General features: G+C 47.3%; 1 protein-coding gene across 2 annotated transcripts in view; it reads left to right on the top strand.

Moving 5' to 3' along the window:
- LOC115168167 (serine/threonine-protein phosphatase 2A 55 kDa regulatory subunit B beta isoform-like) overlaps window positions 1-24,322 on the top strand; it is a 70,690-nt gene that overhangs the window by 22,805 nt on the left and 23,563 nt on the right. The window contains exon 1 of one of the 2 annotated variants that reach the window (XM_029723192.1): window positions 6,308-7,128. The exons of the other annotated variant lie outside the window; for it this stretch is intronic. Within the exon in view, the coding sequence (XP_029579052.1) occupies window positions 7,059-7,128 (70 nt within the window). The 5' untranslated portion in view covers window positions 6,308-7,058. Of the gene's footprint in view, window positions 1-6,307; window positions 7,129-24,322 lie in introns of those variants that run through there. 2 annotated transcript variants of the gene reach the window in all.

A 24,322-nucleotide genomic window follows, 5' to 3' on the forward strand; every position in this document is an offset into this window, starting at 1 on the left:
GTTATATGGAGGACTGTTGTGGGGTTTTGAAGAGCATCTAAAGATCTTAAAGGTGTCTCATCTTTCTATGTTTTGTAACAATTTAAAGCAGGATCTTAACAGTGAGAGCAAATAGACAATGAAAGGATCAACCAAGAGAATGATGGTTTGTGCTTCCCTTATGTACTGATGAATGTATGTATCTTTTGACCCAACTATCAACAGTATGTTTTCCTTTAAATTAATACTGACAATATGCAGCTGTTCTCTGAAGTTGTTCTCTTAAGCTGTTCTCTTAAGCTGTTCTCTTCAGGAATACCAGATGATTGTGTGACACTGTGTGACTGTGTGTGTCTGTGTGTAGACTGTGTGTTGTTTGGAATGCAGACATGTTGTGTGAGTTGGGTTGCTATAGGGCCTAATTTTACCTGCTCTGTTGGTATAAAGGAGGACACGTGGCCCTCAAGCATCTCCTGTAAGGCCTGTTAGATCATATCACTGACTGACTGACACATGGATACAATTGGTTTGCAGACAGGTCTGCCTCTCTCTATCTCCCCTAGAAGCAGACTGGGGGACAGAGGAGAGGTGGGAGAGGGGAGAACGGCTTAGAGACAGGGCTAGGTAGAGGGGAGAAAGGTTTAGAGACAGGGCTAGGTAGAGGGGAGAAAGGTTTAGAGACAGGGCTAGGTAAAGGGAGAAGTTAGAGACGGGTAGTAGAGGGAAAGGTTTAGAGACAGGGCTAGGTAGAGGGGAGAAAGGTTTAGAGACAGGGCTAGTAGAGGGAGGGAGAAAGGTTTAGAGACAGGGCTAGGTAGAGGGGAGAAAGGTTTAGAGACAGGGCTAGGTAGAGGGGAGAAAGGTTTAGAGACAGGGCTAGGTAGAGGGGAGAAAGGTTTAGAGACAGGGCTAGGTAGAGGGGAGAACGGCTTAGAGACAGGGCTAGGTAGAGGGGAGAAAGGTTAGAGGACAGGGCTAGGTAGAGGGGAGAAAGGTTTAGAGACAGGGCTAGGTAGAGGGGAAGAAAAGTTTTAGAGACAGGGCTAGGTAGAGGGGAGAAAGGTTAGAGACAGGGCTAGGTAGAGGGGAGAAAGGTTTAGAGACAGGGCTAGGTAGAGGGGAGAAAGGTTTAGAGACAGGGCTAGGTAGAGGGGAGAAAGGTTTAGAGACAGGGCTAGGTAGAGGGGAGAAAGGTTTAGAGACAGGGCTAGGTAGAGGGGGAGAAAGGTTTAGAGACAGGGCTAGGTAGAGGGGAGAAAGGTTAGAGGACAGGGCTAGGTAGAGGGGAAGAAAGGTTAGAGGACAGGGCTAGGTAGAGGGGAGAAAGGTTTAGAGACAGGGCTAGGTAGAGGGGAGAAAGGTTTAGAGACAGGGCTAGGTAGAGGGGAGAAAGGTTTAGAGACAGGGCTAGGTAGAGTGGAGAAAGGTTTAGAGACAGGGCTAGGTAGAGGGGAGAAAGGTTTAGAGACAGGGCTAGGTAGAGGGGAGAAAGGTTTAGAGACAGGGCTAGGTAGAGGGGAGAAAGGTTTAGAGACAGGGCTAGGTAGAGGGGAGAAAGGTTTAGAGACAGGGCTAGGTAGAGGGGAGAAAGGTTTAGAGACAGGGCTAGGTAGAGGGGAGAAAGGTTTAGAGACAGGGCTAGGTAGAGGGGAGAGGTTTAGAGACAGGGCTAGGTAGTAGAGGTTTAGAGACAGGGCTAGGTAGAGGGGAGAAAGGTTTAGAGACAGGGCTAGGTAGAGGGGAGAAAGGTTTAGAGACAGGGCTAGGTAGAGGGGAGAAAGGTTTAGAGACAGGGCTAGGTAGAGGGGAGAAAGGTTTAGAGACAGGGCTAGGTAGAGGGGAGAAAGGTTTAGAGACAGGGCTAGGTAGAGGGGAGAAAGGTTTAGAGACAGGGCTAGGTAGAGGGGAGAAAGTTTTAGAGACAGGGCTAGGTAGAAAGGCAGGGCTATGAAGAGGGTAAAAGGCCTGGGGAGCAGGAAACAGCAAGCCCTGGCTAAGCGAAAAGGGAAAGAGGCTGGGTGAAACAGGGTGAGGAAAGAGTAGGAGAAAAGGGGAGGGGAGAGAAGAAAAGAGAGGCAGGATCTGGGTCATTAAAGCAGTAGAATTCATCTGAGGTTTTGGCTGCTGGCTTCCACACTTTCATTATACAATCAAATGTTCTGCCTCTGCTGTTCACTGCCTCTGCTGTTCACTGCCTCTTACCTCTGCTGTTCACTGCCTCTGCTGTTCACTGCCTCTGCTGTTCACTGCCTCTGCTGTTCACTGCCTCTTACCTCTGCTGTTCACTGCCTCTGCTGTTCACTGCCTCTGCTTCATGTCTCTCTCTCTCCCTCTCTCTCTCTCTGTGTCTCTCTCTCTCTTTCTCTCTCTCTCTCTCCCTCTCTCTCTCTCTCTCTCTCTCTCTCTCTCACTCTCTATTTGTCTTTTGCCATTCTCTCTTTTAATGTATTCTCTTCCTCTCTCTCTCTACCAAAGCCACCTGCATTCTACCCACTTGCCACTTCCCAAGTGGAACCATAATCGTCCAACCAACCAGCCTTCACTCCACTGACTCTGCTACTTCCATTGTCTCCCAGCGGTTCTAATTCATTTCAATCTAATCTTGTTGTTAGTCAGCCGACACACAGAAGACTTGAGTCTTTGTTAGCAACACTCCATGACTGAACACAACTGTCTGTCCTCATGTTTAAATAATGATAAAGATGTCCCATTTCAATTGAGATGCTCCACTGACCACTCAGATCGATCTTAAGCTGAAGATTGGTGGTTTTGAACAGAGATTTCATTAGAAGAGCAGGAGAGTGTAAATATGTAACCACTCTTCCTTACAGAACACCATGCTCCAGTTGGCTTCATTATAGCTCTGCATGGGTAATGCCTTGTAATGTATTCCGTATAGTTGTGTGTGTGTGTGTGTGTGTGTGTGTGTGTGTGTGTGTGTGTGTGTGTGTGTGTGTGTGTGTGTGTGTGTGTGTGTGTGTGTGTGTGTGTGTGTGTAACATAGTATGTGCAGGAGACAGAGAAGAGGAGATGATTCTGGTTTGAAGAGCATCTCTCTCCCACAACTACTAGTGCTGAGCCATTAGTTATTAACAAAATAATCACGCTTTTCCATTTCAATGTATTCTTTAAAACACTGAGTGCACTATGCATTATGTGGGTTGAATGCTGTAACAACACAGAATAAAACAATGAATAAAAGTCCTATGATGGTAGTGACTGAACATTACTGCTGATCACTTATTAACCATCACTTAGTCACATTACTTTATTTAATCAAATATTTCAGTTGTGTAATATTACATTTGTTTTATTTGATGACTAAATTATTTCATCTCATCTCTATGTAGCTGCTGCTTATGCTGTCTGACAAAATCACTATTTTAGTAGTTCATCAAAGTAAATAAGACAGACTTTTATGACTGCTGAATACCAACTATCAATCACATGTATCTTTAAGTAGAGATACCTCGCAAAGCAACAGCTGCTCTCTATATCCCCTCACGATCGCGCATTTTTCTGTCTTCTGTAGCAGTCATAAAAGAAAAACAGACCGGACAAGTAGATGCGCAATGGATTGTGGTCATTGTAGTTAATTACCACGTTTTATGCACTAAACTATGTAGAATTTTGGCCTGTTGGAAACTATAACTCCCTACTACAATGCAATTACATTTATTGGCATGGGAAACATACGTTAACATTGCCAGAGCAAGTGAAGTAGACAATATACAAAGTGAAATAAACAATAAAAATGAACAGTAAACATTACACTCACAGAAGTTCCAAAAAAATAAAGACATTACAAATGTCATATTATGTATATATACAGTGTTGTAACGATGTACAAATGGGTAAAGTACAAAAGGGAAAATAAATAAGCATAAATATGGGTTGTATTTACAATGGTGTTCTTCACTGATTGACCTTTTCTTGTGGCAACAGGTCACAAATCTTGCTGCAGTGATGGCACACTGTGGTATTTCACCCAGTAGATATGGGAGTTTATCAAAATCGGGTTTGTTTTTGAATTCTTTGTGGATCTGTGTAATCTGAGGGAAATATGTGTCTCTAATATGGTCATGCATTTGGCAAGAGGTTAGGAAGAGCAGCTCAGTTTCCACCTCATTTTGTGGGCAGTGTGCACATAGCCTGTCTTCTCTTGAGAGCCAGGTCTGCCTATGGCGGCCTTTCTCAATAGCAAGGCTATACTCACTGACTCTGTACATAGTCAAAGCTTTCCTTAAGTTTGGGTCAGTCACAGTGGTCAGGTATTCTGCCACTGTGTGCTCTCTGTTTAGGTCCAAATAGCATTCTAGTTTCCCCTGTTTCTTTGTTAATTCTTTCCAATGTCTCAAGTAATTATCTTTTTGTTTTCTCGTGATTTGGTTGGGTATAATTGTGTTGCTGTCCTGGGGCTCTGTGGGGTGTGTTTGTGTTTGTGAACAGAGCCCCAGGACCAGCTTGTTTAGGGGACTCTTCTCCAGGTTCATCTCTCTGTAGGTTGATGGCTTTGTTATGGAAGGTTTGGGAATCGCTTCCTTTTAGGTGGTTGTAGAATTTAACGGCTATTTTCTGGATTTTGATAATTAGTGGATATCGGCCTAATTCTGCTCTGCATACATTATTTGGTGTTCTATGTTGTACATGGAGGATATTTTTGCAGAATTCTGCATGCAGAGCCTCAATTTGGTGTTTGTCCCATTTTGTGAATTCTTGGTTGGTGAGCGACCCCAGACCTCACAACCATAAAGGGCAATGGGTTCTATAACTGATTCAAGTATTTTTAGCCAGATCCTAAAAATTGGATTACATGTGTATTGACACAATACAGACACACACACATACATGCAAATGCATGAACACAAGTGCACACACACAAAAAAGCACGCACCTGGTTAAAGCTGCAATACGTAACTTTTCTGCATAGTGCATGTTTAAGTTAAGGGTTAAGATTTGGGATAGGGTTAAACATGTTTTAAAATGAGTGTCTAGCGTTGGGGCTGGAGTTTGCGGGGTCCTAGTGCTCACCGTTGCCTCTAGTGGCGAGTTTTAGAGGCATCTCCCGACATCCTCGGGACATGGACGGTTGTCCAATTTCGAAGTGAATCTTGAGTGACCTGGCTGCAAATGGGCACTTCAATTACATGTGTACACAATGCAGACACACACACATGCATACAAATGCACGAACACAAGTGCACATACACAAACATGCACATACACAAACATGCACATACATTGGGGGGATTATAAAGGGTAATGTGTGTGTGGGGAAATCCCACTGGTGATCCAGAAAGACCACGTGGGGATTGATATTAGATCCAGAAAGACCACGTGGGGATTGATATTAGATCCAGAAAGACCACGTGGGGATTGATATTAGATCCAGAAAGACCAGGTGGTGAAGACATCTCAACTTAATCTAATTAATCAGACTAGCTGCTGCACTCATCCTTCATCATCCTCTCTCTTTCTCTCTCTCCATCTCTAGCTCTCTCGATCTCTCTCTATATCTCTCTCTTTCTCTCTCTCCATCTCTAGCTCTCTCTCTCGCTCTATATCTCTCTCTCATTCTCTCTATCTCTCTCTCTCTCTCTCTCTCTCTCTCTCCATCTCTAGCTCTCTCTATATCTCTCTCTCATTCTCTCAAACTCTCTTTATCTCTCTTTCTCTCTTTCTTTTCTCTCTCTCTCTTCCTCTCTCTCTTTCTTCCCTCTGCCGCTCTCTTTCTGTCTCTTTTTCTTCCCTCTTTCTCTCTTTCTCTCTCTCCATCTCTAGCTCTCTCGATCTCTCTCTATATCTCTCTCTTTCTCTCTCTCTCTTTCTTTTCTCTCTCTCTCTTCCTCTCTCTCTTTCTTCCCTCTGCCGCTCTCTTTTTCTCTCTTTCTCTCTCTCTTTCTTCCCTCTTTCTCTCTTTCTCTCTCTCTTTCTTCCCTCTCTCTTTGTCTCTCTCTCTCTCTTTCTCTGTCTTCCATCCATCACCACTTTTCCTGCCTGTTTCTTAGCTTTAGTCTCCTTTCCCCTCAATGTCTTCCTCTCTCCTGATGTCTATAGGCCTACAACAGTAACTATGTATTAACTAAACCAGTGAGCCCATTCCTTCATGTCACCTGGGGAAAAACAAATAGAACCTAGCCCTGGCATTAACTGTACAATGTCCGATCTGCTTGTCCTCTTGAGTCATTCATAATTCATGATTTTCTGACTGACCATTGCCTGTAGGCTGCACTGTGATGGTTCGATTAAACGTCACAGCGAGCGTTCAAAACGCGTTTGCTGCGTGTAGTTTTGAAGATCCAGCCTGCGGCAATCGGTATTGGAAAGGGCTGGTGCTAAAGCGGCGCGTCAGTACCAGCGCCAGGGATACTGCCGCCCCAGTCCATATGCGCACCAATGACTCGGGCGCGCCGCACCAGACTTCCTTCTGTTCGAAGAGAGAAAACGAGGAGGACTTTTCTTGGTGAACGAAAGGAAGGAGGAAAGCGAAGTGGCACTCTGATCTGCAACCGAGGAGGCTGGCAGGGAAACGTTGGAATGACTTTAACCAGCCAGGCTTGACGCATAATCCCGCCCAGCCAAGCTGTTCTAGAGAGAGAGTCTTGCCTGCTTCAACTCATATCCTCACCAGATAAGATTTACAGAGGACTGCTGTCTCATTCACACACTCTCACATCGGGAAAAGGCTATTTCTTTGACCCATTCCACTGCATTCCACTGCACAGCAGAGGTGGCACGTTTTGAAGACATTTTGATCATTTGAAACTACTTAGGTTATTTAGTATTTTTTTAACGAGGCAAGACGGAGGCAACCACCACCCATTCTGTCGAGGTTAAATGCGCTAGAATGACTTAAGACACACATTTGTAAAGCACTGTCACTGCATAGGCTAAAACCTCCTATTTGAAGACGTGGACGGGACTTGACAATATCGCTATTTGATCATTCCGCTCTATGTGCCAGAGAGTTGGAGTCAAGATGACAGCCCTCACGCTGGTCTTGCGGCTAGCCTGCTGCTGATGGTAACGTCAATGATGTCTTTTAACGGTCTCAGGATCCAGAACCAACCGATTTATCAATGGAGGAGGAGAGTGACACCCGCAAGATCAACAACAGCTTCCTACGCGACCACAACTATGCTACTGAAGGTATGCAACGGAAAACAAGCTAGGCTATTCTTCACCACGTATTTACAATGTTCGGTTTATTTCATAGAGTATTCCGCATATCGGTTATGATGAGGGATTGATTTACAAATTGTCATCAGAAGAATACTTTTTGTCGTCATTATTGCGTCCCGACCCGGAACCTTATCGATCTTGCCTGGTGTCATGCAGCGTACGGATTGATTGTTGCTTCGGATGGAAGTCTGATCATTTATGGAGGGTGGCGGTCTACTTGTCTGGCCTACTCCCTACCCACTGGGCACACACTGGTTGAATCAACGTTGTTTCCACGTAATTTCAATGAAATTTAACCAACGTGGAATAGACGTTGAATTGACGTCTGTGCCCAGTGGATAATCTCTAATGCTCCATTCAGAGCAGAAGGAACCGATCCAGGGTCTGTTACAATGGCTGGCCTGATTGGACGAATCTGCTCTGAATGGGACATGAAGCAGCCTCGAATGAGTCAGTAAATATACTGTGTAAGAGAGCGGGAGTGAGGGAGGGGTAGGAGAGGGGAGGGGGAAGAGAGAAGTGTGTGTATCTTTGAGGTTGGATCATTCTAGAAAGTCTGACTGGATTCAGCACCATGGACAGAGTACAGCCTCCTACAGTGCTGTATTAGCCCAGTGCCTTGCTGGGTCTGCCTCTCTGTCTGGCTAATTGATCAGGGTTAGTCGGGTGATTTACTGATATCATCAAGTCCCATCGTGAGACTGATCTAATTAACGATGTTAGCCCCGGTCACTGATCATGTCTATTGATTAACCAGGACTAACTGATACTAATGTAATTGATGCTGTGAGACTAACCTGTTGGAACCAGTCTGATCGTGAGATATCTAACCATGTAAAGCAAAACAGAATGGTGAGCGTAGTCCTCTGTCTGGTTCTATGAGGCTACTGGGAAACCAGTATCTGTTCCCCAAAAGGAGATTGATTGGTAGCCACCTCCCCAGGACCCGTCTGGATATCCAAACCCTCCACCAACAGGTTCCCTGCATCTCCTGCATCAGAACCGCCCTAACAGTCTAACTGGATCAGGGGTTTCTGGTCACTTCTGTCTGCAGGGTGTAGGAGGCAAACGTAGAGGACTGGACATGAGGTACAGAGGGATGGTCTCTCTCTCTCTCTTTTTGTCACTCAATTCAATTCAATTCAAAGAGCTTTATTGGCATGGGAAACGTGTTTACATTGCCAAAGCAAGTGGAATAGACAAAAAAGGAAATAAACAAGGGAAATAAACAGAAATGAACAGTAAACATTACACTCACAAAATGTTTAAAAGAATATAGATATTTAAAATGTTATATTATTGACTATGTAAAGTGTTGTAACAATGTGCAATTAGTTGAAGTATGAAAGGGAAAATAAATAAACATAAATATAGGCCGTATTTACAATGTTGTTTGTTCTTCACTGGTTGCCCTTTTTTCTTGTGGGTCTGAGGGAGATATGTCTAAACTCTCTCTCTCTCTCTCCTCTCTCTCTCTCTCTCTCTCTCTCTCTCTCTCTGTATATGTATGCTGAATTTTAATACAGTGAGACAGACCCCACTAAGGGTCTGTATGCTCTCTCTAGACCGACAAGCAGACAGAGCGAGAGTGGGTGGAGGTTAATCCAGGTGATAAATAAAGGGTTTATCTCCTCAGCTTTAGAGGCCTGTCTGTCTCGTTCGTCTGGAGAGCTCACATGGAAGAGCCCCGTTTTTGTAACTTCAATTTACGGTAGATTGTCAAGGCTAATAACTCATTATATATAGAGAGAGTGTGTGTGTGTGTCTTCATGCAGTTGATTAGAAAATACTATGTAGAAAACCAGCAGACAATGGGTGTTTCACATTGTTATATCTAGCTTAGCTTGTGTGGTCTAAGGTCTAAAGGTTTTACAGCAGTATAGTTCAGTCTGCATCAGGAATCAGCCGGTGAGTGTCTGTGTTCATTCTCCTCTCTGGCCTCTCACATCATAAATCCACTATACTTGACACACACACACACACACACACACACACACACACACACACACACACACACACACACACACACACACACACACACACACACACACACACACACACACACACACAATACACACACACACACACAATACACACACACAATACACACACACACACACACACACACACACAATACACACACACACATAAACACACACACACACACACACACACAATACACACACACACACACACACCCACACAATACACACACACAATACACACACACACACACTTATTTTTCTTATGTCTTATTGTTGCTGCATTGTCCAGAAGGAAACTATGATTATGCCTTATGTTGGACGGTGTACACCATGTGTATCCTGTACATACGACTAATACAACTTGAAACTTAGGTCCGAGCTGAGGTCAGATCAGCTGTTGTAATAGTTCCCTCAGGCACTCACAGCTCATTTTAATGATGTAATGTTTGAATGATGTCACACGCTGACCTTTAGTTTGCACCAATCCCAAGCCTCAGTGGGTTGTGTGTGTAGTGTCCAAGAGGTGTTCCCGTAGGGACCCATGAGATCCCAATACCCATAATGACTTGCAGGAGGTCAAACTGAATGTGTTTTTGCTGAATGAGAGAAGAAGAAACATCCTATTATCAATCACTCTTTGTCACCATGTACTTAAAATGTCTCTGGCACATTCTACTAGTACTGTTCTACTGCTTTTCAGTTCATCAACATTGGATGGACTGCGAGATGGATATATATACTTTTTTCCTGCGTAATGGAGACAGATAGAACGCCTAGATTTTCATCTCATCACTCTGGGTTGGAAAGAAAGGCCTCTTGGGGCTGTGAAGACTGAGCAAAGGAGCCTGGGAAAAAATAAAATTAACATTCCAGCTTATTTGCATACAGCCGCATACAGATGACATGTTGCTAATAGTGATGTAACACTCTTGCTATATGTCTTCATATCACCTCACACACACACACACAACACACTCTGACACACAAAAAAATGTAAATAATTAAAATGCAAGGAATGGAAGAACATATTCACAGCAGAATACATTTTGAAGGACATTATAATAATTCTGTTCCAAACCCAAGGTAGGAGTAGAAACATGTCTGCATCTCAAATGGTACCTTATTCCATATATTTCCCATGGGGCCCTGGTTAAAAGTAGTGCGCTGTATAGGAAAGGGCTATTCAACTATATTCTTATAGATTTTAATTTTTTATTTTATTTAACTAGGCAAGTCAGATGACGGCCTACCTGGATGACGCTGGGCCAATTGTGCGCCACCCTATGGGACTCACGATCACGGCCGGTTGTGATACAGCCCGGGATCGAACCACGGTCTGTAGTGATGTCTCTAGCACTGCGATGCAGTGCCTTAGATTGCTGAGCCACTTGGGAGCGGATGTATAAAAAACAAATAATTTCAGGGAGGGGTGGACATTTTCCACATGCGATTCTTCGTCAGAAGAACTGTATAAAAAGCAACACCCACACACACATCAATAAAGCACTTTTCTTAAATTGAAATTTTGCTAAAAGTAATTAGGAAAGAAGTCGGTGGTGCTCAACCAACGTCAGTGGAAGGCCAACCCAAAAAATTGATAATCATTGAGAAGGGAAAGGCACAACTCTCGCTCACCATTACATTTTTTTTATTTAAACAACTTTTAAACGCTTCTTAAAGGTCATTTTAAAATCATCTGACAACTAAGCATAATAATAAATAATATAAAGATATGTAAAATCAGGTAATGCCAAATTCCAGTTTGAAGGAAGCATGCTTTGAATTCATTTCCCTTAGTCACTCCCTTCTTATGAGTCCTTGTGAGAATCAGACAGGAAAACAGAAGGCAGGTACGTGTTCCTGAGAGTCGTAGCTTTCATCAGACAGGAAAACAGAAGGGAGGTACGTGTTCCTGAGAGTCGTAGCTTTCATCAGACAGGAAAACAGAAGGGAGGTACGTGTTCCTGAGAGTCGTAGCTTTCATCAGACAGGAAAACAGAAGACAGGTACGTGTTCCTGAGAGTCGTAGCTTTCATCAGACAGGAAAACAGAAGGGAGGTACGTGTTCCTGAGAGTCATAGCTTTCATCAGACAGGAAAACAGAAGGGAGGTACGTGTTCCTGAGAGTCATAGCTTTCATCAGACAGGAAAACAGAAGGGAGGTGCGTGTTCCTGAGAGTCGTAGCTTTCATCAGACAGGAAAACAGAAGGGAGGTACGTGTTCCTGATTGTCGTAGCTTGTTTGCAGATCTTTTGTTAATGTTCAGAATTGGTCAAAGGGCCAGTCTGAATGAATAAACGGCCCGGATCTGTCCCGCGGGCCGCCAGTTGAATAGCCTTGATATAGGGTGCCATTTGGGTATCAACGTGACCATTTCCCTGAGACCAGGATGCAGGGAACAGGGGTAGCAACGTGACCATTTCCCTGTGACCAGAATGCACGGAGCAGGGGTAGCAACGTGACCATTTCCCTGTGACCAGGATGTAGGGGTAGCAACGTGACCATTTCCCTGTGACCAGGATGAAGGGGTAGCAACGTGACCATTTCCCTGTGACCAGGATGAAGGGGTAGCAACGTGACCATTTCCCTGTGACCAGGATGTAGGGGTAGCAACGTGACCATTTCCCTGTGACCAGGATGAAGGGGTAGCAACGTGACCATTTCCCTGTGACCAGGATGAAGGGGTAGCAACGTGACCATTTCCCTGTGACCAGGATGCAGGGACCAGGGGTAGCAACGTGACCATTTCCCTGTGACCAGGATGCAGGGAACAGGGGTAGCAACGTGACCATTTCCCTGTGACTAGGATGCAGGGAACAGGGGTAGCAACGTGACCATTTCCCTGTGACCAGGATGAAGGGGTAGCAACGTGACCATTTCCCTGTGACCAGGATGCAGGGAGCAGGGGTAGCAACGTGACCATTTCCCTGTGACCAGGATGCAGGGAACAGGGGTAGCAACGTGACCATTTCCCTGTGACCAGGATGAAGGGGTAGCAATGTGACCATTCCCCTGTGACCAGGATGAAGGGGTAGCAACATGACCATTTCCCTGTGACCAGGATGCAGGGAACAGGGGTAGCAATGTGACCATTTCCCTGTGACCAGGATGATGGGGTAGCAACGTGACCATTTCCCTGTGACCAGGATGCAGGGAACAGGGGTAGCAACGTGACCATTTCCCTGTGACCAGGATGAAGGGGTAGCAACATGACCATTTCCCTGTGACCAGGATGCAGGGGTAGCAACGTGACCATTTCCCTGTGACCAGGATGCAGGGGTAGCAACGTGACCATTTCCCTGTGACCAGGATGAAGGGAGCTGTAGGATTCAACTACAGGATTGACATGTATTTTTGTCAGAACAATGACCTTAAAATCAAAACTGGGAGGACATAATCTATGTGTCATCTCTTTCTCTGTCTCTTGCTCTCTCGCTCTCTCGCTCTCTCTCTCAATTTCAATTTCATTTAAGGGGATTTATTTGCATGGGAAACACATGTTTACATTGCCAAAGCAAGTGAAATAGATAATAAACAAAAGTGAAATAAACAATAGATATGGGAGTTTATCAAAATTGGATTTGTTTTCAAATTGTTTGTGGATCTGTGTAATCTGAGGGAAATATGTGTCTCTAATATGGTTATACATTCGGCAGGAGGTTAGGAAGTGCAGCTCAGTTTCCACCTCATTTTGTGGGCAGTGTGCACATAGCCTGTCTTCTCTTGAACGCCAGGTCTGCCTACGGCGGCCTTTCTCAATAGCAAGGCTATGGTCACTGAGTCTGTACATAGTTAAAGCTTTCCTTAATTGTGGGTCAGTCACAGTGGTCAGGTATTCTGCCACTGTGTACTCTCTGTTTAGGGCCAAATAGCATTCTAGTTTGCTCAGTTTTTATGCGTTTCCAATGTGTCAAGTAATTATCTTTTTGTTTTCTCATGATTTGGTTGCGTCTAATTGTGTTGCTTTCCTGGGGCTCTGTGGGGTCTGTTTGTGTTTGTGAACAGAGCCCCAGGACCAGCTTGTTTAGGGGACTCTTCTCCAGGTTCATCTCTCTGTAGGTGATGGCTTTGTTATGGAAGGTTTGGGAATCGCTTCCTTTTAGGTGATTGTAGAATTTAACGTCTCTTTTCTGGATTTTGATAATTAGTGGATATCGGCCTTATTCTGCTCTGCGTGCATAATTTGGTGTTTTACGTTGTACACTGAGGATATTTTGGGAGAATTCTGCATGCCGAGTCTCAATTTGGTGTTTGTCCCAATTCTTGGTTGGTGAGCGGACCCCAAGCCTCACAACCATAAAGGGAAATTGGGTTCTATAACTGATTCAAGTATTTTTAGCCAGATCCTAATTGGTATGGTGAATTGTCTGCTCCTTGTGATGCATAGAAGCCCTTCTTGTCTCTCAGATCGTTCACAGCTTTGTGGAAGTTACCTTTTTTGGAACACTACTATTTTTGTGTTACTGAGATTTACTGTCAGGGCCCAGGTCTGACAGAACCTGTGATTTACTGTCAGGGCCCAGGTCTGACAGAACCTGAGATTTACTGTCAGGGCCCAGGTCTGACAGAACCTGAGATTTACTGTCAGGGCCCAGGTCTGACAGAACCTGAGATTTACTGTCAGGGCCCAGGTCTGACAGAACCTGAGATTTACTGTCAGGGCCCAGGTCTGACAGAACCTGAGATTTACTGTCAGGGGCCCAGGTCTGACAGAACCTGAGATTTACTGTCAGGGCCCAGGTCTGACAGAACCTGAGATTTACTGTCAGGGCCCAGGTCTGACAGAACCTGAGATTTACTGTCAGGGCCCAGGTCTGACAGAACCTGAGATTTACTGTCAGGGCCCAGGTCTGACAGAACCTGAGATTTACTGTCAGGGCCCAGGTCTGACAGAACCTGTGATTTACTGTCAGGGCCCAGGTCTGACAGAACCTGAGATTTACTGTCAGGGCCCAGGTCTGACAGAACCTGTGATTTACTGTCAGGGCCCAGGTCTGACAGAACCTGAGATTTACTGTCAGGGCCCAGGTCTGACAGAACCTGAGATTTACTGTCAGGGCCCAGGTCTGACAGAACCTGTGATTTACTGTCAGGGCCCAGGTCTGACAGAACCTGAGATTTACTGTCAGGGCCCAGGTCTGACAGAACCTGAGATTTACTGTCAGGGCCCAGGTCTGACAGAACCTGTGATTTACTGTCAGGGCCCAGGTCTGACAGAACCTGAGATTTACTGTCAGGGCCCAGGTCTGACAGAACCTGAGATTTACTGTCAGGGCCCAGGTCTGACAGAACCTGAGATTTACTGTCAGGGCCCAGGTATGACAGAACCTGAGATTTACTGTCAGGGCCCAGGTCTGACAGAACCTGTGATTTACTGTCAGGGCCCAGGTCTGACAGAACCTGTGATTTACTGTCAGGGCCCAGGTCTGACAGAACCTGTGATTTACTGTCAGGGCCCAGGTCTGACAGAACCTGAGATTTACTGTCAGGGCCCAGGTCTGACAGAACCTGTGATTTACTGTCAGGGCCCAGGTCTGACAGAACCTGAGATTTACTGTCAGGGCCCAGGTCTGACAGAACCTGTGATTTACTGTCAGGGCCCAGGTCTGACAGAACCTGTGATTTACTGTCAGGGCCCAGGTCTGACAGAACCTGAGATTTACTGTCAGGGCCCAGGTCTGACAGAACCTGTGATTTACTGTCAGGGCCCAGGTCTGACAGAACCTGAGATTTACTGTCAGGGCCCAGGTCTGACAGAACCTGAGATTTACTGTCAGGGCCCAGGTCTGACAGAACCTGAGATTTACTGTCAGGGCCCAGGTCTGACAGAACCTGAGATTTACTGTCAGGGCCCAGGTCTGACAGAACCTGTGATTTACTGTCAGGGCCCAGGTCTGACAGAACCTGAGATTTACTGTCAGGGCCCAGGTCTGACAGAACCTGTGATTTACTGTCAGGGCCCAGGTCTGACAGAACCTGAGATTTACTGTCAGGGCCCAGGTACTGTCAGGGCCCAGGTCTTACAGAACCTGTAGATTTACTGTCAGGGCCCAGGTCTGACAGAACCTGAGATTTACTGTCAGGGCCCAGGTCTGACAGAACCTGAGATTTACTGTCAGGGCCAGGTCTGACAGAACCTGATGATTTACTGTCAGGGCCCAGGTCTGACAGAACCTGTGATTTACTGTCAGGGCCCAGGTCTGACAGAACCTGATGATTTACTGTCAGGGCCCAGGTCTGACAGAACCTGTGATTTACTGTCAGGGGCCCAGGTATGACAGAACCTGAGATTTACTGTCAGGGCCCAGGTCTGACAGAACCTGTGATTTACTGTCAGGGCCCAGGTCTGACAGAACCTGTAGATTTACTGTCAGGGCCCAGGTCTGACAGAACCTGTGATTTACTGTCAGGGCCCAGGTCTGACAGAACCTGTAGATTTACTGTCAGGGCCCAGGTCTGACAGAACCGTGATTATGTAGGCCTGTCTAACCTAGGATTCTGTCAGGGCCCAGGTCTGACAGAACCTGTGATTACTGTCAGGGCCCAGGTCTGACAGAACCTGTGATTTACTGTCAGGGCCCAGGTCTGACAGAACCTGAGATTTACTGTCAGGGGCCCAGGTCTGACAGAACCTGTGATTTACTGTCAGGGCCCAGGTCTGACAGAACCTGTGATTACTGTCAGGGCCCAGGTCTGACAGAACCTGAGATTTACTGTCAGGGCCCAGGTCTGACAGAACCTGTGATTTACTGTCAGGGCCCAGGTCTGACAGAACCTGTGATTTACTGTCAGGGCCCAGGTCTGACAGAACCTGTGATTTACTGTCAGGGCCCAGGTCTGACAGAACCTGAGATTTACTGTCAGGGCCCAGGTCTGACAGAACCTGTGATTTACTGTCAGGGCCCAGGTCTGACAGAACCTGTGATTTACTGTCAGGGCCCAGGTCTGACAGAACCTGTGATTTACTGTCAGGGCCCAGGTCTGACAGAACCTGTGATTTACTGTCAGGGCCCAGGTCTGACAGAACCTGTGATTTACTGTCAGGGCCCAGGTCTGACAGAACCTGTGATTTACTGTCAGGGCCCAGGTCTGACAGAACCTGTGATTTACTGTCAGGGCCCCAGGTCTGACAGAACCTGAGATTTACTTTCAGGGCCCAGGTCTGACAGAACCTGAGATTTACTGTCAGGGCCCAGGTCCTGACAGAACCTGTGATTTACTGCAGGCCCAGGTCTGGACGAACCTTAGTCAGGGCCCAGGTCTGACAGAACCTGAGATTTACTGTCAGGGCCCAGGTCTGACAGAACCTGTGATTTACTGGCAGGGCCCAGGTCTGACAGAACCTGTGATTTACTGTCAGGCCCAGGTCTGACCAGAACCTGAGATTTACTGTCAGGGCCCAGGTCTGACAGAACCTGTGATTTACTGTCAGGGGCCCAGGTCTGACAGAACCTGTGATTTACTGTCAGGGCCCAGGTCTGACAGAACCTGTGATTTACTGTCAGGGCCCAGGTCTGACAGAACCTGTGATTTACTGTCAGGGCCCAGGTCTGACAGAACCTGTGATTTACTGTCAGGGCCCAGGTCTGACAGAACCTGTGATTAACCGTCAGGGCCCAGGTCTGACAGAACCTGTGATTTGCCGTCAGGGCCCAGGTTTACAGAACCTGTGATTAACTGTCAGGGCCCAGGTCTGACAGAACCTAAGCAGAAGATCTAGGTCAAATTAGCGGGTATCGGCCTATTTTTCTTTCTCTCTCTCTCTCTGCTGAATTTTAATACAGTGAGACAGACCCCACTAAGGGTCTGTATGCTGGAGAGGTGGAAGAGAGGAGAGGAGAGGAGGAGGAGAGGCAAATGCCCCCAGGGCTACACTTTAGGACCCCATCATAAAAAGACTTAGCTCTTGCCTCAGTCTCTCTCTGCCCCAGGGCTGCATTCATTATTCATGAAAAAGCACTCTCAAAATGTTATGCCTCACATTTTAGGAGAGGGCATGGGTGTTAGGGGTGGGGAACACATTGCATTACAGAGGGTTGTTGTGTGTGTGTTTGTGTGTGTATGTGCGTGAGTACATGCATGTTTGCATGTAGTGTGTAGTATGTGTATAGTGTGTGTTGGGTTTAGTGGCAAGCTGTGTGTGTGTGTGTGTGTGTGTGTGTGTGTGTGTGTGTGTGTGTGTGTGTGTGTGTGTGTGTGTGTGTGTGTGTGTGTGTGTGTGTGTGTGTGTGTGTGTGTGTGTGTGTGCGTGAGTGAGTGAGTGCATGCATGTTTGTGTGTGTGTGTGTATAGTGTGTGTTGGGTTTAGTTGCAAGCTGTGTAGTGTGTGTGCCACAGCCCTCTCCCCCCAGCTGCTGATTAGGTTTTTCATTTCCTGATAAGCTGTTTTATTGAGTCTGCAGTGAAATGAAATATTAATAGGGATTCATTAAAGAATACCACGGATAGTTCCACCCACATCGTGTACAGTAGGACATTACAGAGTATTGGAGATTCGTCCATTGGCGATGGTCTCTAAAATAAACTAACCAACGCTCTATGGAATTTCTGTTTTCGCTGACTGTGCAACCACAGCTTGAAGAGAATGACAAAGTGCATCTTTGAGAAAGTGAGTGGGAGAGAGAGAGCGAGAGAGAGACAGGCAGAGAGAGAGAAAGAAAGACAGAGAGAGAGAGTGAGAGAGAGAGACAGAGAGAGAGAGAGAGAGAGAGAGAGAGTGTTGCTATGATAAATGTATATGTCTAATATGTTCTCTGTACTACCTTGGAGGTTAAATAGTATTTGACCTTTTTGTGTTTCTCAATTGGATGTGTTTGTTGGCTCTGATAAAACATTTCTTTTTTCCTGTGGTCTGTCCAGGAACAAATGTCACAGAATGTTTTTCTATAAGGTCACTTAACTCACTGAGACCCACTTCTCAGCTTAGACTGTATAACCTTTGAAAAGATGCCCAGATGAATAGCTGTGAGACATGAAAACAGCAGAGACAAAGACAATGGTTTAGTGCTGTGATGTTTCTAACAGTAACTCCATCAGTACAGCTCCTCTCTGTTAGTAGATTTGTGCTCTCTCTTTCTCTCTCTCTGTCCCTCTCTCCTCTCTGTCTCTCAATTGAATTACATTGAATTCAATGTAAGGGCTTTATTGGCATGGGAAACATATGTTAACATTACCAAAGCAAGTGAAGTAGATAATAAACAAAAGTGAAATAAACAATAAAAATGAACAGTAAACATTACACTCCCTCTCTTCTCTCTCTCTTTCTCTCTCTCTCCTCTTCTCCCTCTCTCTTCACTCTCTCCTCACTCTCTCTCTCTCCTCACTGTCTCTCTTTCTCCCTCTCTCTCCTCTCTTCCCTCTCTCTCCCTCTCTCCTCACTCTCTCTTTCTCTCTCTCTCTTTCACCTCTCCTCCCTCTCTCCCTCTCCCTCCCTCCTCTCCCTCCCTCCTCTCTGTCTCTCTCTTTCACTCTCTCTCTCTCTCTCTCTCTGTTAGGTATCTATCGGGTAATAAAGTGTGAAAGGGGAGAAATAACATCTGTCCCTCGAGTCTGATTACACACACACACAGTCACACACACACACACACACACACACACACACACACACACACACACACACACACACACACACACACACACACACACACACACACACACTTGTATATCTCCCACTGGACAGATTCTATAGAAATCAGGTTAATGATCTGTTTCTCTCCATTACTAAGATCCATGATGGTATAATGCTGTCTAGATAGAATGTTAAAGTGTGTGTGTGTGTGTGTGTGTGTGTGTGTGTGTGTGTGTGTGTGTGTGTGTGTGTGTGTGTGTGTGTGTGTGTGTGTGTGAACCTCACGTAGCGTACAAGCATAAGCCATCAAGCCTTCCAGAGAGCAGGCCAAGGTAATGGTCTTGTTGGACCCAAATATAACATTGTTTGTGTTTGAGAGAGAGAGAGAATACTTTAGCATTCTCCATTGACGCAGGCAGCGCAGTTTAATGCAGTGTTCCCATGTGTCTAACAGAAGGCATTGACACGGCACTCCGCTGCCAGTTACCCTCTCGCTACCTAATATAACGGCACACTTACGTAACTGGCTCTCACCGTCACGCCATGTTGGCTTCTTACACAACTATCACATTTCAGGGAAGACCCAGATGCAGACAGTGTTGAAGTAACAAAAGTTTATTACTAGAACAGGGGTCAGGCAAAACAACAGGTCATCAGTAGACAAAGGGCTGTGAGACATGGGTTTGATTCTAGACACATGAAAGTGGGATGTATACGGAGGATACGGGGCAACGGAAGACGAACAGCAGAGGGGCTAATAACCTTGGAGAAAGGGCCAATAAACCGGGACTCCACCCGGAGGGGCAGATCCCAGGTGGACAGCCATACCTTCTGCCCGAGATGATACCGGGGAGCTGGGGTCCGGTGGCTGTCCGGTTGTCGCCAATACTCGGAGGTGGTCTTGAGAAGAGCCGACCGGGATCTCTTCCAGGTACGACGACAGAGGGGGACAAACATCTGGGCCGAAGGTATGCCGACCTCTTCCTCAGGGAAGAACGGGGGCTGATAACCTAGGGAACACTCAAAGGGCGAGAGCCCAGTGGCAGAGCAAGGAAAGGTGTTGCGGGCGTATTCGACCCACACTAGTTGCTGGCTCCAGGTGGTGGGGTTGGCAGAGGCCAGGCATTGAAGAGTCGTCTCCAGGTCTTGGTTGGCTCACTCTGACTGGCCATGAGACTGGGGGTGGAGCCCGGAGGACAAGCTAGCCGACGACCCAATGAGTGTGCAGAATGCCTTCCAGAACTGGGACGAGAACTGAGGACCCCGGTCGGAGACCATGTCCAGTGGGAGTCCATGGATCCGGAAGACGTGCTGCACCATCTCTTTGGCAGAGGGTAGCTTTGGGAGAGGAATGAAGTGGGCAGCTTTGGAAAACCGGTCCACTACTGTCAGAATGGCGGTGTTGCCATCAGACAGGGGGAGTGAGACCAGGGACGGTGAGGGACAGGCAGATGTTGATGGAGACCAGCCAGAGCTTGCCAAGAACCATGGTAGGCCACCTAAAGCATTGTCGCACAAAGGCCAGGGTCCGACGGGAGCCCAGGTGGCAGGTAAGCCTAGAGGAGTGGGCCCACTCCAGGACTGAGGAGCGAACCGCGTCATGATCAAACATCCGGTCTGGATGCGCTGTCACGCTACTATAGCCCCACGGCTACGACCCCGGAACCCGAGACCATCCTTCCCCCCTGGCTGGGAATGCTGCGCCTCACAAACATGTTTCCCTATTCCCCAGCTGAGTGCCGTCGCCAGGTGGGAAGGATGGTCTCGGGTTCTGGGGTTGTAGCCGTGGGGCTATAGCGGCGTGACAGTCTTGGATTCCGTTCGGTATGAGAGGGAGAAATTGAACCAGCAGAAAAGCAGGGCCAATGTAGCTTGCCTGGAATTGAGACGCTTGGCGGTGCGGAGATATTCCAGGTTCTTGTGGTCAGTCCACGCAATGAATGGATATTCCTCCCCATCCAGCCAGGACCTCCACTCCTCCAATGACATTTTCACCGTGAGAAGCTCACAATTTCCCACATTGTAGTTCCTCTCCGTGGCGTTGAGGCAATGGGAGAAGAAGGCGCAGGGATGTAACTTGAGGTCCAGGGCAGAACACTGGGACAGGACAGCCACCACTCCGACATCCAAAGCATCGGCCTCCAACACAAACTGTCGGGACGGGTCAGGATGAAAGAAGATGGGAGCTGTGGTGAAACGGTGTTTGAGATCCCGGAACGCCCGGTCAGCAGCTGGGGACCATGTGAACGGAACCTTGGGAGAGGTGAGTGCATACAGGGGAAGCCAGGATGCTGTAACCCCGGCGAATCCCAGGAAACGTTGCACCTGCAACCTGGATGTAGGCTGGGGCCAATCCACCACCACTCTCACCTTCCCGGGATCCATCTGTACACTCCCTGCAGTGATGATGTAACCCAGGAAGGGGATGGTGGAGCGATGGAATTTGCACTTCTTTGCTTTCACAAAAGCTGGTTCTCCGGGAAGCGTTGGAGAACCTGTCGGTCATGGAGCACATGTTCTTAGGCGGAGCGGGAGAAGGCGAGGATGTCATCGAGGTAGACGAAGACGAACCAGTTCAACATGTCGCGGAGAACATCATTAACCAGAGCCTGGAACACAGCTGGGGTGTTGGTAAGGCCAAATGGCATGACTAGATACTCATAGTGACCGCTGGCCGTGTTGAAGGCAGTCTTCCACTCACCCTTTCCCGTATCCGCACCAGGTGGTAGGAGTTCCGTAGGTCCAGCTTGGAGAACACGGTGGCCCCCTGGAGCGGCTCTAAGGCCAAGAAGATGAGTGGTAGCGGGTAGGGGTTCTTCACCGTGATATCGTTGAGGCCCCGGTAGTCGATGCAGGGGTGCAGGGTTTTGTCCTTCTTCTCCACCAGGAAGAACCCTGTGCTGGTGGGGGAGGCAGAAGGATGGATGAACCCTGCAGCTAGGGAGTCCTCAATGTAGGTCTCCATAGCCTTGGTCTCCGGACCCAACAGAGAGTACAGTCGTCCCCGGGGCGGCGTGATGCCTAGGAGAAGGTCAATCCTGCAGTCATTGGGTTGGTGCGGCAGAAGCATAGTGGCCTGGGCCTTACTCAACACCTCCCGGAGGTCCTGGGCAACTTCCGAGCCCCCAGGAAGACATCCCTGGGCAGGCTGCACTGACTTCAGGCAATGAGCATGGCAGAACGGGCTCCAGCCCATGATGGCACCAGCAGATCAGTCAATAAGGGGATTGTGTCACTGGAGCCAAGAGAATCCCAATGCCACGGGAACCTGAGGAGACATAGTGAGCAGGAATTTGATCGTCTTGCTGTGGTTCCCTGACACACGTAGGTTGATGGGGGTGATATTGTGGGTGACCCGGCCTGTAGAGCGCCCGTCCAACCGCCATGAGAATGGAGAGTGGCTGAGTGGCGACACAGTGCGCATCACCGCATAACACTGTGCTTGCTCGGTCACTCGCTCCCCACGGTAAGCATCGGGAGTTGGCTCAGGTCTCCAACCTGACTCTGCCAATCTCCCCGTGTGCCCCCCCCCTCTCGCACTTGCCTCTTGGTGGATATAGTGCCTCGTAGTATCACCGCTCCGCTCTTGCTGCCTCGATCTCTTCCTTAGGACGGCAATACTCCCCAGCCTGCCTCCAGGGTCCTTTCCCGTCCAATATCTCCTCCCAAGTCCATTTGCCCTGCTGATCCATACCACACTGCTTGGTCCTTTGGTGGTGGGTGATTCTGTCACGGCTGTCGAAAGGATCGGACCAAATTGCAGCGTGTGTTTCGTTCCACATATTTATTTCATCCGTGAAAACTATGCAATACATCAAATAACTGAAATCTACAAAATAACAAACCGTGACGCAGAGGAGAAACAAACACTACTCACAAATAATCACCCACAAAAACAGGTGGGACAAACATCAACTTAAATATGACCTCCAATTAGAGACAACGACGACCAGCTGCCTCTAATTGGAGATCATACCAAACAAAACCAACATAGAAATACAAAACTAGAAACTGAACATAGAAATACAAAACATAGACAAACACCACCTGTCACGCCCTGACCTATTCTACCATAGAAAATAACCACTTACTATGGTCAAGACGTGATAGTGACAAGGTACAGAACGGCAGGCAGGCTCAGGGTCAGGGCAAGCAGAATGCTCAAAACTGGGAAAACTAGAAAACAGGAACTAGAAACAGACAGGAGCAATGGGGAAAATGCTGGTAGGCTTGACAAACAAAATGACCTGGCAACAAAGAACACAGGTATAATACACTGGGGATAATTGGGAAGATGGGCGACAGCTGGAGGGGGGTGGAGACAAGCACAAAGACAGGTGAAACAGATCAGGATGTAACACACGACAAATGTTTTAGCTGGTGTATGAGGCTGTTTTAGCAGACTATTTTAGCTGGAGTTCGTGTCAATTTCACCTAGTCTCTGTTTGTTCAGTCACATACAGTACCTCAATTACCTCATACCCCCTGCTCATCGACTCAGTACTGGTACTCCGTATGTATAGCCAAGTTATCATCGACTCAGTACTGGTATTCCCTGTATATAGCCAAGTTTTCATCGACTCAGTACTGGTACTCCCTGTATATAACCAAGTTATCATCGACTCAGTACTGGTACTCCCTGTATATAACCAAGTTATCATCGACTCAGTACTGGTACTCCCTGTATATAACCAAGTTATCATCGACTCAGTACTGGTACTCCCTGTATATAACCAAGTTATCATCGACTCAGTACTGGTACTCCCTGTATATAGCCAAGTTATCATCGACTCAGTACTGGTACTCCCTGTATATAGCCAAGTTATCATCGACTCAGTACTGGTACTCCCTGTATATAGCCAAGTTATCATCGACTCAGTACTGGTACTCCCTGTATATAACCAAGTTATCATCGACTCAGTACTGGTACTCCCTGTATATAGCCAAGTTATCATCGACTCAGTACTGGTACTCCCTGTATATAACTAAGTTATCGTTACTCATTGTGTATTTATTCCTTGTGTTATTATTGTTCTATTATTTTCTCCCCCTCTCCCCTTCACCATCTCTCCCCCTCTCCACTTCACCATCTCTCCCCCTCTCTCCTTCACCATCTCTCCCTTTCACCATCTCTCCCCCTCTCCCCTTCACCATCTCTCCCCCTCTCTCCTTCACCATCTCTCCCCTTCACCATCTCTCCCCCTCTCCCCTTCACCATCTCTCCCCCTCTCTCCTTCACCATCTCTCCCCTTCACCATCTCTCCCCCTCTCCCCTTCACCATCTCTCTCCTTCACCATCTCTCCCCTTCACCATCTCTCCCCTTCACCATCTCTCCCCCTCTCCCCTTCACCATCTCTCCACTTCACCATCTTTCCACTTCACCATCTCTCCCCCTCTCCCCTTCACCATCTCTCCACTTCACCATCTCTCCACTTCACCATCTCTCTCCTTCACCATCTCTCTCCTTCACCATCTTCTCCTTCACCATCTCTCCCCTCTCCCCTTCACCATCTCTCCCCTTCACCATCTTCTCCTTCACCATCTCTCCCCCTCTCCCCTTCACCATCTTCTCCTTCACCATCTCTCCCCTTCACCATCTCTCCCCC

Source organism: Salmo trutta, chromosome 3 (assembly GCF_901001165.1).
Source record: "Salmo trutta chromosome 3, fSalTru1.1, whole genome shotgun sequence".
Lineage (NCBI taxonomy): Eukaryota > Metazoa > Chordata > Actinopteri > Salmoniformes > Salmonidae > Salmo > Salmo trutta.